Below are 15,084 nucleotides of genomic sequence, written 5' to 3'. Positions count from 1 at the left end.
GTTCCAAAATTGAGCCTATGAGAGCTCGAAGCGTGCGCATGCATGAGGTTCAAGTGAATCGGTCAGTCATCTTTAGAGCGTCGTACGAGTGTAAGAAATTACCAAGAGCTTATAATAAAATTGGAAAATCTATACAGTTAAAATTGGTGTCACGTTTTGTTACCTGTTTCCCATCCTCACAACAAATATACAACAGTTCTCTCCTGGAATCCTTGGAAGTCGATGATGTTGTACATCTCTAGAGCTGCAATATTACGCACAGCGTCACTACGCTAGCTTCCTGCATTGTGGCAATGTTGAGGGTTCACGTTAGGTTTTCAATGTAGTGGTTCTTCCTTTGAAGTGGCATTTATACATAATATCATCAATCAACTTCATTTCTTCGCATTCTGGGTCGTTCTTGCATAAGGGGTGCATTCCTCCTACCTATTTTACCTGTTAGTTATGTCTAACGTATGCAATATACTTAACTACGTTTTAATAAGTGGAACCATGGAGTTTATGCTTGGTGTGTTTTAGAAGCATGCCCGACTTTTGTTTTTAATTTATCATTTCGTTATTATCATCGTTAGGAACCTCAATTACTAATCCTGCGATCTCGAGATAGTGTTTCACCTTACTTTGATTTTTGTCGTCAATTTTTACCGAAAACATTCCATCCTCCGTGTCTTTAATCAGTATAATGATGTTTGCGAGGATTTTGGTAACGAGATTATTGGTGGTTTCACGTACGTCGCCGATGTTATAATTATCGCGCACGTTGTAATTCTTTCCAGAGGGCAAATTTTGATTCCATATGATTCGGCGGATTACTTTCTTTACCCAATCTGGCATGATTCTATATTGCACTTTACTACAACAATGCTATTAACGTGTATTATTTTCAAAACGCGTGCATACTAAGTTCTCAATTTTGACCGACGAATCGACCGATGTTGCAGCCGTGAAAACGTCGTGCATTATTGCACGCTTTTACGACAAGCAGACAGGGTTCATAATCAGTCAATTTTGGGATTTGGTTCAAGTGTTTGGCGGCGGAATGCCAACGTCCGCAGATATAAATGCCAGTGGTACTGCAGAGCAATTATTCTCGGCCATAGTGAAATCATTCGATAAACACAACATACCTCGAGAAAACAATATCGGATTTGCATCAGATGGATATAACACGATGATGGGTTATAATAATTCTGTTGCCACTCGTTTTCGCGCTATATGTCCCGGAATCATTATCACGAAATGTACATGTCATACCTTGCACCTGTGTGCCAGCGAGGCTTGCAAGCTTCTACCACGGTACTGCAAGGATCACGCTCGGAATATATTCCATTATTTCAAGCACAGCAGCAAACGCCATAAGCAAAGCTGGTACAGTTTCAGATGTTTTTGGACGTGGATATCCACAAACTGCTGCATCCATCCCAGACTCGCTGGCTATCGCTCACAGCTGTTGTGGACCGAATTCTCGAGCAATGGGACGTATTACGTCTTTTCTTCGATTACGAGTACCTCAATAAAAGATTGATGGCAGTAGGCACGCGAAGATGCCGGAAAGACACATGATTGTGCGCTCGTGGGGGAAGCGGGCGGTTCGGCGGCGTCGGACTCGAAAAGTGCGGGATGCGCGAATGTGCTGTGGACAAAAACGAAAATTATGATTGCTGATCAGAGTGAAGTCTGGCTGATCGACAGTGGCGCATCGCGCCATCTGACTTACCGACGCGACTGGCTGTCCGATTATAAGTCGGATAACACAGGTTCTACAGTACCGCTCGGCGATAACCAAAACTGCAACGTTGCCGGTGAAGGCACGGTTGAAATCAAAAAACTAACCGACGGCAAGACGCGAGAATCGAAAACGTGTTATACGTGCCTAAATTATGAAAGAACTTATTCTCAGTCGGAGTGTGCACCCAAAAAGGATTCGGCGTGAGTTTTGAAAATAATCAAGCTCTCGTAACTTGTGATGGCGAAATACTCGCGACGGGTATGAAGCAAAACAATGGCATATATTGGATGCTTTTCAAGGTCGCGAAAAGAGGGAGCAACGAAGAAGCCAATGTAGCCGCGGAAAACTTAACCTTGTGGCACGAGCGAATAGGACACGTCGGGAAGCGCGCAGTTTGTGAACTAGCAGAAAAGGGACTTGTGAGTGGTGTGACACTTACAGACAAAAGTGACGTTTTCTGCGAGCCGTGTCAGTTTGGAAAAATGCACAGGCTGCCGTTTAACAAGAAATTGGAGCGCGACAAGACAATAAAGCCGGGGGAAAAGATACACTCCGATGTCTGTGGGCCGATGTCGACAGACTCGGTCGAAGGATCAAGGTATTTCCTCTCTTTCAAAGACGAAGCAACCGGCTACAGACACGTCTACTTTATGAAACGAAAATCCGAAGTATACGAAAAGTTTAAAATATTTGAAAGAATGATCGAGAACAAATTCGGAAGAAAAATGAAGACACTCCGCACTGATAATGGCCGAGAATTTTGTAACGAGCAGATAGATAAATACCTTGAAAATGCGGTATTAAACGAGAAACAACGGCACGCTACAATCCGGAACAAAACGGTAAGGCCGAGCGTGATAATAGAACAATCGTTGAAAGTGCCCGCACAATGATTATCGCAAAGAATCCATCACTGACTTTATGGACGGAAGCAACAAACTGTGCGGCATATGTGTTAAATCGAACCGTATGGACGAGCGGAGCTGTCACGCCATACGAAGCTTGGACTGGGAAGGGACCAAACTTAAAACATCTCCGAATTTTTGGAACAGATGCGTATGTACACACCCCAAAACAATTCACCCAAAAATTCGTCGCTTGAGCAACCAAGAAGATTTTTGTCGGATACACGGAAGACACAACAAATTAGAGAGTATACGATCCCGAAAAGAAGAAGGTCAGCATCGTCCGAAACGTCGTATTCAACGAGAACATTAGGCCGCCGTCGGTGGAAGCGGGCGAGAAAGAAGACAAACACGAAATATTTCTCCCGATGAACGAGGTACAACAAAACGACGAAGAAGAGCACGAGATCTGTTAGATACAACGACTATCTTTGTTGAGGAGCTCTGGCGGCGGATAGTGAAACAGCATTTACTGTTATTTTGTTTCGAGTCTAACCTCAGAATTTATTTTTTTCTATGGTAGTCAAAAAAGGAAACGCTGTAAGAGAAGCCAGAATTTTTCGTTAACTCGCCGTTTGTTGTATCTTTAAATAACAAGGATTTGTGTGCACACTTGAACATTATAAATAAAGACTGTTTTACTAAATTTAAAACAGACTGTCATCACCATTTGTTGTAGCAGGATTGTGGACGGGATAGAGTAACACATGTAGTCAGTTAGATCTGGTAAAAACGTATTTATTTTATAACATTAGCGACTGTGTAGCAGAGCGTGGTTCTTATTTGAGATAACTGTATACGACTGAGGGACGCTTCCCTAAGCGAACATACTTCGGTGGCTCACGAGAACAGCCGAAGGTACCCGAACCAAGCTTGGCTCTATTGGACAGACATAGACTCTGCATTTACAGATAGAAATGCGACTAACAGTTATTTTCCTTAACACTACCGCCGTTTGAGCGTTTCTCGTTAATCGTAGTTATCTTTAGTTTAAAACACAATTCGCGAAAACGATCTCGCGGCATTGCTTTTGTGAATATATCCGCGCGTTGATTCTCGGACGGAACATACGTGACTTTAATTTCTTTTTTATCAACTTTTTCGCGGATGAAGTGATAATGGACATCTATATGTTTTGTCCTTTTTTGGAAAACAGGATTCTTGACTAGTTGAATCGCGCTTTGGTTATCAACGTATAAAATGGTTTCTTTATCACAGGGACATCCAATGTCCGATAGTAACTTTCTTATCCAAACAGCTTCTCGCGCAGCTGTCGACGCAGCCACGTACTCGGCCTCCGTCGTACTCAACGTCACAAGTCGTTGCCGCTGCGACGACCACGTAACAGCACCGTTTGAGAGACAGAAAACGTATCCCGTCGTGGATCTTCGCGTTTCCATGTCTCCGGCATAGTCAGCGTCTGAGAATCCGATTAATGCTGCTTCGCTACCGCCGCTCGCATACTCGATACCGTATTCGATTGTGCCTTTTAGGTACGCGAAGATTCGCTTTACTGCTCGCCAGTGTGTCACATTATGTTTACTCAGGTACTTGCTTACTGCGTTTACCGCGAACGCGATATCCGGTCTTGATACGGTGGCTAAAAATACTAAAGACCCGACTGCCTCGCGATAAGGAACATTGCTTTCATTTTCGTCAGTCTCCTCGGTTGGGGACAGTGCTGCGTGTGGATCCGCGGGCACACTTACCGTTTTTGCATCTGTCATGCCAAATTTCTCAATTATTTTTCGCGTATATTCGCTCTGACAAATTTTCAACGTTTTTTGCTTTCTATCGCGTTCGATTTGCAGTCCGACGAATATATTCGAGTTTTCAACCGTTATGTTAAACGTTTCACTTAATCGCTTGATAATTTTCTTTAAAGTCTCTATATTATTCGATGCGATCAGTCCATCATCGACAAAGAGTGCTAAATACACCACATCATTTTTAAACTTCCCAGTAAACACACACTTGTCTGCCTCGGATTCCTTGAATTCGAACTCGTTCAGGAATTCCTTGAATCGCAGGTTCCAACATCTTGGCGCCTGTTTTAGTCCATAGAGAGCTCTCTCGAGCTTGCACGCAACTTTTCTGGGATCTTCTTTCAGCTTGAGTCCTTCAGGAATCTCCATATATATATTTTCTTCCAGCTTCACGTACAAGAATGCGGTCTGTACATCGAATTGCATAATCTCGAGGTTTTTCGCAGCTATCGTCGCCAGTAGTAATCTCAGTGAGTCATATCTCACCACAGGAGAAAATGTTTCTTTGAAATCGACACCCTCGCGTTGCATAAAGCCTCTCGCACACAATCGTGCCTTGAACCGATGCGGATTTCCGTCTGCATCTGATTTTATTCGAAACACCCATTTTGAGTCAATGAGTCTCATTTCTGGCGTCTTTTTCACGATTGACCAGGTGTTGTTTTCTTTGTGCGCTTTGAACTCATTTCGAATAGCACCCGCCCACTGCTCGGCTTCAGGGCTATTCGTAGCTTCTGCATACGTGTTTGGTACAATATACTCGGCAGCGTTTGCGTTGTGCCGGAACCTGCTCGGAATTTGGATTTTCGAGCGATCTCGAAGAGTTCTTGGACCATCCTGCGCTGGCTCGTCCTCTCGTGCCTCTTGCTCGTCGTCGTTTTCTTCCGTTCGTTCTTCATCGTCTCCGTTCTCTCCTTCGTCGACCACGTTCTCGTTTTCGGCTTGTGGCGGTGGGAGCACCGTCTCGTTATCTTCTTTGCTTTCTTCCACTCTAGCCGTTGTTGCACCGACTTTCTCGTTGACTACAAGATTGCGGACTATACTAATCTTGTTCGTCTCCGGATTAAAGACTCGAAAGTTGGTTGATTGTTCTGTGTAACCGACAAACATTTGCTTGCTTGCTTTTGGACCGAACTTTTGCGTGAATATCTTGGGGGTGTTTACGTACGCATCTGACCCAAATATTCGCAGATGCTTGAGGTTCGGAGCCTTTCCGACCCAGGCTTCGTATGGTGTTACAGCACCGCTCGCCCACACCGTTCGGTTTAGAACATAAACAGCACAATTTACTGCCTCTGCCCATAGGCTTAATGGCAAATTTTTGGCTATAATCATTGTACGCGCACTTTCTGTTATCGTTCTATTTTCACGTTCTGCTTTTCCATTTTGCTCCGGATTGTAGGCCGCGGTTGTTTCTCGCTGAGTTCCGCGTTCTTCGAGATACTTGTCCATCTCGGTGTTGCAAAATTCTCGACCGTTATCCGAACGTAGAGTCTTCATTCTTTGACCAAACTTGTTTGCAATCATCTTCTCGAAGATTTTGAATTTTTCATACACCTCGGATTTTCTCTTCATGAAGTACACGTGTCTGTAGCCGGTGGCATCATCCTTGAATACCAAGAAGTATCTCGATCCTCCGATCGAACTCGTTGACATCGGCCCACACACATCCGCGTGCATTTTTTCGCCCGGTTTGGTCTTCGCTTCACGATCCAATTTCTTTTTAAATGGTAGCCTGTGTGATTTTCCAAGTTGACACGGTTCGCAAAATACGTCATTTTTATCCGTCATTGACACTCCACTCACTAGTCCTTTTTCTATCATTTCACGTATCGCGCGCTTTCCAACGTGCCCTAATCGTTCATGCCAGACAGTTAGATTTGTCGTGGCAATGTTCGCTTCTTCGGTGCAGCCCTCTTTCACGACCTTGAAGAGCATGCGGTACACGTCGTTACTCTGCTTTATTCCTGTCGCGAGTACCTCGTTATCGCGCACTACTTCAACTTGATTGTTTTCACAGTTCACTGTGAAGCCGCGTTTTGTACACGTTCCAACTGAGAATAGGTTCTTGCGCAATTTCGGAACGTGCAGTACTTTCTCGATGCACGCGTCTTGCCATACACCGTCGATAAGTTTCTTTATTTGCACCGTGCCTTCGCCAGCGACGTTGCAGACTTGATTATCTCCCAGTGATATCTTACCACCGCTGCTGTCCATCTTGTAGTCGGTAAGCCAGTCGCGTCGGTATGTCAGGTGCCTTGATGCACCGCTGTCGATCAGCCAGACGTCGCTCTGATCGGCCGCCATTACATGACTTTGTGTCCACAGCACGCAAGCGTTTGCCGCGTTTTTTGAGTCCGACGCTGCTGAACTTTCACTTAATTGCACTACAAACGCACAGTCGCTAGTTTTATCGCCGTCGTCACGCGGTTTTCGTTTGTTTCTACACTTACGCGCGATGTGTCCCATGCCTTGGCATTTGTAACACTGTATGTCCTTTCCTTCCTTTTTATTTTCAGCCTTTTTGTTTCCAGAAGTTTTCACAGATTGGTGTTGTCGAATTTTTCCAGTCGCAGCCAATGCTTCCGAACCAGCTTCATCGCTGTTGAGCCTCGCGTCTTCACGAATTAGCCTCTCCTGTAAATTGTCGAGAGTTTGTCGATCGGGCTCGACGCTGTCCCATGCCACCTGCAGCGTACTGAACCTTGTGGTCAGACTCGCAAGAACTTTTGCCATTATTGTGGCGTCTGACACGTTTTCGCCGATATCCTTTAGCTGACTCGCCATGTTTGTTATCCTGGCTACATGCTGTACTGCCGTATCAGCTTCGCCCATCCGGTATGCGTGAAATTTTTGCAGCAGCCCCAGCTTGTTGGACGCCGTCTTCTGCTCATGGATAAGGCATATTTTGTCCCACATTGCTTTCGCAGTAGTGCACGAAAGCACACACACCTGTTGTGCTTCGTCGAGATTTGACAAAATGATGAACCTCGCCGTTGCATTGTCTTTCACGTTCTTCTTTATCTCGGCAGCGTTTCCCGCCCCCTTAGCCGGCACGGCCCTCGTGCCGTCCACGACATCGAGAACGTCGTTCATGACAAACAACGTACTCACTTGGGCTTTCCAACCCAGGAAATTCGTCCCGTCAAAGGGCTTCACACTTTTCACCGAAATTCCCACAGACATCGCGGATTCTGTTCACGCACACGCTCAGTTACAACAATGGCCGACTTTTATTCAACGCCACGCTTGACTCTCCGAAATGAAAATTCACGCCGTCACACAATTTTTCGCAGTTAACCGTTAACTGGGCCCATAACCTGTTGTAGCAGGATTGTGGACGGGATAGAGTAACACATGTAGTCAGTTAGATCTGGTAAAAACGTATTTATTTTATAACATTAGCGACTGTGTAGCAGAGCGTGGTTCTTATTTGAGATAACTGTATACGACTGAGGGACGCTTCCCTAAGCGAACATACTTCGGTGGCTCACGAGAACAGCCGAAGGTACCCGAACCAAGCTTGGCTCTATTGGACAGACATAGACTCTGCATTTACAGATAGAAATGCGACTAACAGTTATTCTCCTTAACACCATTACCAATAACAGGTTATGGGCCCAGGTACGGAGAATCATTAAATTTATCCGGATAATAAAACAGACACTAAAGAAATAAAGAAGGAGAAGATTCACACAAAAAAATGGCAGAAAGCTCTCGTTTTAAGATAGAGAAGCTGAACGGCGAAAATACGAAGTATGATGCTATAAATTAGAATTACTTCTCATAAAAGATAAAGCGTGGAACGTAATAAGGGACCATGCACCATCTCCAGTAACAAGTGATTGGACAGAACGCGACGATCAAGCCCGTGCAACAATTGGACTCCTAGTCGAAGACAGCCGACTGCACCACGTCAGGGGCGCTACGACAGCGCGTGCAGCTTGGGATTCGTTAAAGGATTATCACCAAAAGGCAATGCTATCCAGTAAAATTTTTCTATTAAAAAGAATTTGTAGATTAACATTAGCGGAAGGTGGTCATATGGAGGACCGCATCACTGAAATGTAAAATTTGTTTAATAAGCTGGCTGCATTAGGAGAAACACTAAAAGATGACCTAATAGCTGCTATGCTTCTCGGTAGCTTACCAGACTCGTACAGTGCGTTGATTACAGGCCTGGAGAGCAGATCGGAAAATGAACTCACACTACAGTTGGTAAAAAGTAAACTCATAGATGAATATAAGAGGCAAAAGCAGACAGATACAGATAAAAATCAAAATGAATCGGCAATGAAGATTGACAGCGGGCAGCACAAAAAGAAAACCCGTTTTTTCTGTAAAAGGGATGGACACTATAAGAAAGAATGCAGAAAATATGAAGCCTGGAAAGAAAAAAATGAAAAAGCGAAACAAGTCGATGAAGATGAATCATGTTTTCTGATGACTACACCCGAGAATCTGAAAAAAAATGAGGAATCATGTTTTGAGGCGAGAGGAAGTCAAAAGAAAAATAATACTTGGTTCGTTGATTTAGGCGCAACTAGTCATATGGCAAGTTACAAAGAATGTTTCACTGAGTTTAATCCAGGAAGAAAAGGTCATGTGCGCCAGGTTGATGAACAACAGTTATGCGAAATAAAGGGTATTGGAACAAGTATCATAAGATGCAAAACCGATGACGGTAACACATCAAATATATGCCTGAGGCCGGAGATACTTTTCGACCTTTACAACACGTGCCTCACGACAGGGACTTTCAGCGACCGGTGGAAGACGGCAAAGCTGGTCCTTATCCCTAAGGGTACGGGTGACCCCAGCGCACCGTTGGCCTACCGGCCGTTGAGCTTACTAGACACGACGGGGAAACTTTTCGAACAGTTACTGCGACCACCACTGACGGACGCAATACAGAAGGGAGGAGGACTGTCAGACCGACAATTTGGCTTCCGGAGGGGTCGATCGACGATCGGAGCGATCCAGGAGGTGGTCGACTCCTTCCGGGAGACAGACAGACACTGCCATGCAGCACGACCTATCTTGCTGCTGGCGACACTGGACGTCAGGAACGCCTTCAACTCGGCCAGGTGGGTGGACATCCTGGAGTCGCTGAGAGGCGACTTCGGGGTTCCGCCTTATCTGCTCCGGGTTGTGGAAGACTACCTCCGGAACAGACGACTGACGTACGAAACGACCGAAGGTCAAGTGACGCGACAGATCACCGCGGGGGTCGCCCAAGGATCTATACTGGGACCTGACTTTTGGAACGGGATCTACGACAGCCTGCTGAGACTGGAGCTTCCGCTCGGCGTTCGCCTAGTCGCTTACGCTGACGACGTGGCAGCGGTGATAGTCGAGCGCACTCCAGGCTTGGCACAATACGTACTAAACCAGACGATGCGACGAGTCGGACGGTGGATAACTGACCACGGACTGCAACTCGCGACGGAAAAGACAGAACTGGTACTTCTCACCAGAAGACGTATACCGACCACACTACGCATGACGGTCGGGACGGACGAGATCGAGACCAGAGGGGAAGTCAAGTACCTGGGGGTGACCCTGGATACGAAGATGACCTGCTGGCCTCACATACAACGGACAGCTTAGAAGGCGGCCGAAAGGATAGCATCCCTAAGCCGCCTGATGGCAAACACGAACGGACCGATACCAGGGAAACGGAGACTTTTAATGTCCACCACACACTCGATTCTGCTTTACTGGGCGGAGATCTGGGCAGATTCCCTGAAGACTAAGAAATACTGTCACGCGATGACGACGGTACAGAGACGGAGCGCGTTGAGGATCGCTTGCTCCTATCGGACGGTCTCAGCACAGGCTGTTCTGGTGGTGGCAGGCGTGATTCCCATAGACCTTCTTGCGTTCGAGCGTAGGAGGGTCTACGGAAGAGATGCAGACGCGACCCGACGGGACGCGGCAACGACGGAAAGAGACGCGACGATACAGACGTCGCAAGAACGTTGGACGGAAGAAACGACGGGAAACTGGACGAAACGACTTATCAAGGACCCCAGACCGTGGATCCAGAGGGGGTTCGGGGATGTAAATTTTTACGTCACCCAGCTTCTGACGGGCCACGGTTACTTCAGACGGTACTAACATAACATGAACCGAGTACGGACGCCCGACACGAACGAGACGACGCGGAACACACGTCCTTTGAATGTGACAGCTGGACAGAACAGCGACAGAGACTGGAGACGGTCGTGGGAGGCGTCACTCCCGACAACATTGTCGGGGTGATGCTTTATAGTACGGAAAGGTGGCAACGAGTTGCCACCTACACAGGAGCAGTCTTACGACGTAAGAACGCGGACAGCTGCCTGACGTAACGTGACTGACGGACGGCCTGCACTGAATGGGCGGACAGACTGAAAAGACATACACAGACAGAGCCCCCAGCTAGAAGTAATATCACCATAGTTCCTGGCTGGGGGCATTGCATAGGAGGTGGCAGTTTAGTGGGTAGGCCACCCTGGAGTCCCACATCCGCGCTAGCCCGTATGACTGGCGTGAATCCGTAACTTGGATTCCGCAACTTCTCGGAAAGAAAAAAAGAAACACATCAAATATGGAAATATAAAACGTTTTATACGTACCAGAACTAACAGCAAGTTTATTGTCAGTTAAAGAGTTAGCAGCTGAGGTATATAAATTACTGTTCGAAGATACCGACTGCAACATAATGAAATATGGAAAAATTCAAGCTACAGCTAGTCTGTCACCAGAATTATATGAAATCAAGACTATAGAAAGAACATGCACAACAACAGAAACTGGACACAACGATGACTGTCAACATACTTGGCATAGGCGTTTTGGACACCGAGAACCACGTGCAATTAAGGAACTTGAATCAAAGGGATTAGCAAGAAACATAAAAATCGAGGAATGCGGTATACGAGAGATATGCGAGAGCTGCATAAAAGGTAAAATGACTCGAAAACCCTTTCCAAAGGAATCGTACAGTAAAACTGAACAAATGTTGGACCTCATACATACCGACGTTTGCAGCCCAATGCAAACTATGACGCCAGGTAACAAACGATACATACTAACAATAATTGATGATTATTCCAGATACACTGAGATATACCTTATGCAATACAAATCAGAAGTAGCCTCGTACCTGAAAGACTTCATAGAAATGACAAAAACAAGGTACCAAGATAAACCAAAAATTATTCGTTCGGATCGAGGAGGAGAATATCTTAACAAAAATCTACAGGATTACCTAAAGAATGAAGGGATTCAAGTGCAATACACAACAGACTATTCACCCCAGCAACATGGGGTCGCTGAAAGGATAAACAGAAGTCTTCTCGAAATGGCAAGATGTATGCTGTTCGATGCAAATTTACCAAAGAAATATTGGGGTGAGGCAGTTAATACAGCTAATTTACAAAATAAGCGGCCATCAAAAGCAATTGACAAGACACCTTATGAGTTATGGCACAAGGAAAAAACAGACGTAGGAAACACACATATTTTTGGATGTAAGGCGTATGCACTAGTACAAAAAGAACACAGACAGAAACTAGACGAGAAAGCAGAAGAACTTACATTTGTCGGATACTCCAAGGAGTCTAAAGGTTTTCGTCTACTGGATACAAGAACAGACTGTATAAAAATCAGTCGAGATGTAATATTCTCTGATCATCAATCAAAGATCACTGAAAACAAAACATCACAAGAAATAATCTTTGCGCCTAAAATATCGTCAAATGAAGAAACCAAAGATGAAGATTCGACGAACGAATATGAAGATTTTCCTGTTGAAACAAATGATGGAGAAGCTCAAGATGAATCACAAATGGAAATCAGAAGATCTCAAAGAACGAATAAAGGAATGCCACCAAGTAGATACAGAGAAATATCAGGATTAACAACAGAAACAGAAGAACCAGCAACTCGAAAGGAAGCAACATCTGGACCAAATAAAGAAGATTGGATAAAAGCGATGAATGAGAAAATTGAATGGTTAAGAAATGATAATACATGGGAAATAGTACCGGCACCAAAAGATAAAGACATCATCACATGTAAGTGGGTATTTAAAACAAATGAAAACGCCGAAGCTGACACTAGAAAATATAAAGCAAGACTTGTCGCCAGAGGTTTTTCACAAAAATACGGCATAGACTACGACGAAATATTCGCACCTGTGGTGCGACAATCTACTCTTAGAATACTTCTAACAATAACAAGCAGAAGAAGACTAGTGATAAAACATCTTGATGCAAAGACAGCATTTTTAAATGGCTCGCGAAAGGAAACAATTTATATGAAACAACCAGAAGGTTACATCGCCGAAGGATTAGAGGAAATGGTCTGTAAACTAAATAAAAGTATCTACGGCCCGAAACAAGCTGCAAAGGTCTGGAACAATCAACTCAAGCAAATTCTTCTGAGATATGAATTTCAACAGAGCAAAGCTGATTCATGTTTATACATAAAAAGAAAGAATGAACAAAAAAATCTACCTAATAATATACGTGGATGATTTCTTGATCGCAGGAAAAGGGATGAAGGATATCGATAATGTGATTGTTTTCTTGAAGAAACACTTTATTTTAAAGGACCTTGGATTACTACAAAACTGCTTAGGAATTGAGGTGACAAAAAGTCCAGACGGATTTTATAACATAAATCAATCAAAATATATACAAAAATTATCAGAAAAATTTGGACTCCGGGATACAAAGCCATCAAACATACCTCTGGATCCAGGATATCTAAAAACTAAAGAAGACAAAAGGCCAATGAAACAGAGTGAAAAATATCTAGTAGAGGATATTTATTCAAACTATTCAACGCAACAGCGAGTTGGGGATATCGAAAGCAAAGTTGCGTTTCATTATCATCTACAGAGGCTGAATATATAGCCCTCGCAGAAGCCTGTCAAGAAGCTATTTGGATTCGAAAGTTGCTGACAGATCTTCAGGAAGAATCACACGGAAAAATCATCATAATTGAAGACAATCAGAGTTGTCTAAAGTTGACACAAAATCAAGGTTTTAGTCACCGGACAAAACACGTAGACACAAAATACCATTACGTAAGGGACTTAAAAGAAAAGGGAATGATAGACTACATTTATTGCCCGACAGAACACATGTTGGCAGATATGTTGACAAAGCCGCTACAAGCTGTAAAATTGAAAAATATATCTGAAAAATGCGGGTTATCAGGTTAGCTGAGACTACATGAAGTATTCGTTGAGGGAGGGTGTTAGATACAACGACTATCTTTGTTGAGGAGCTCTGACGGCGAATAGTGAAACTGCATTTACTGTTATTTTGTTTCAAGTCTAACCTCAGAATTCATTTTTTACTGTGGTAGTCAAAAAAGAAAACGCTGTAAGAGAAGCCAAAATTTTTCGTTAACTCGCCGTTTGTTGTATCTTTAAATAACAAGTATTTGTGAGCACTGTTAGATATAAGTTGGACACACTGAACAGTCTCGTCGTTTCGGGCTAAGCCGGAAACGCTCGGGTGAAAGCCGAAGCCAGCCTGCTGGTCTGGCGACGCCATGCTCTTTAGTGTGCTGACAGCGTTGCCAGGGTTAGTACATTTGTACTAGATCTAGTACTTTACGCTTTCCTCTAGTACGTTAGTGTAACATCCGACCGGAACGTCCGTATGTTTTATTGTTTATGATTATTCCCTAACATTAGTTACCAACTAACCAAAACTCTAAATGTGAGAACTCTGTAAGAAAGTCATTCAAGGAAACTGCTTAACCATCTGAAAGCCCCTAGATGAGGCATAACAACCATTATCATTAATCAAGAGTCCAGAAACCATATTACAAGATCCTCACATTACAGGAGACTATGATATTATTATTTTATTATCACAATTTACTAACACCATTATATCGAAATATTATACAATACCTAGTTGCAAACACGGAGTTTAGAGCCACATTATAGGCAACCTAGGCTACAGCCTACAGCCCACGAGATAGATAAGACTATAACATGAAGATATATAATCAATATAATATAAAATTAATAACATTAGAGAAATAACCTGTAAAGGCCAGGGACTGCGATACCTCCAAATACGTAAATACAAATTATTCAACATTCCCTTCCAAAACGCCGTATTGTAGGCAACGCACCCAAACTTTGGAGGTAACGTAGACCTTCTATTGCAGAACCGTACAGAACGCCACCTGGAGAGTGTATCAGTAACATAATAACAAAATCACCGAAGGTAAACTACCTCACGGGATGATTCTGTGGGGCGAGGCAATCAAAAGGTAACTCAGGAAAATAATAATGAATAGACTATTATTAAATCATCAAAATCAAAACATCCACATTATTTTCGGAGACGAAGTATAATAGTGTTCCAGGATTAATTATCTTCTATAAAATATATCAAATATTATATTAGAGAACGCTCTTGTATCGCAGCTAAACATTAAGCAAGCAAATTAATCAATTATCTTCTATATAACCCTTCATTATATTCCCTAGCATACTAGAACATTCTAGGAATAAAAGTACGCTTGTAATATAACGCCCCGTACGCTCGAGAACGCCGACATTGTATAAAATCAAAACCAATATAATGATGTAGGTAAAGCTCACACGGATTCAACTCTAGGAAGCGGCGATCTCGAGCATACGCGCGTTACGCGGCCGAAGGCCACC

At 43.8% G+C, this 15,084-nt stretch overlaps 1 protein-coding gene and 1 pseudogene across 1 annotated transcript; both read left to right on the top strand.

The window, feature by feature from the left end:
• The first annotated feature begins 444 nt into the window (after nt 1-444).
• On the top strand, nt 445-1,563 carry LOC124411376 (annotated as a pseudogene).
• Nucleotides 1,564-8,093: 6,530 nt separating this feature from the next.
• On the top strand, nt 8,094-11,106 carry LOC124411207. The gene is made up of 2 exons (XM_046890193.1): nt 8,094-9,091; nt 10,986-11,106. Exons 1-2 carry the CDS (start codon nt 8,532-8,534, stop codon nt 11,002-11,004), a joined length of 579 nt encoding a protein of 192 aa, XP_046746149.1. The 5' UTR covers nt 8,094-8,531; the 3' UTR covers nt 11,005-11,106.
• Nucleotides 11,107-15,084: the final 3,978 nt, after the last annotated feature.

Source organism: Diprion similis, chromosome 10 (assembly GCF_021155765.1).
Source record: "Diprion similis isolate iyDipSimi1 chromosome 10, iyDipSimi1.1, whole genome shotgun sequence".
In the NCBI taxonomy this organism is placed as follows: Eukaryota; Metazoa; Arthropoda; class Insecta; order Hymenoptera; family Diprionidae; genus Diprion; species Diprion similis.
The sequence above is the reverse complement of the archived record's forward strand: the minus strand, read 5'-3'. Positions and strand labels throughout refer to the sequence as shown.

What these genes read in the sequence shown, in the direction of transcription:
- LOC124411207 (XM_046890193.1), top strand. Translation starts at nt 8,532, where the DNA reads ATGCTTCTCGGTAGCTTACCAGACTCGTACAGTGCGTTGATTACAGGC.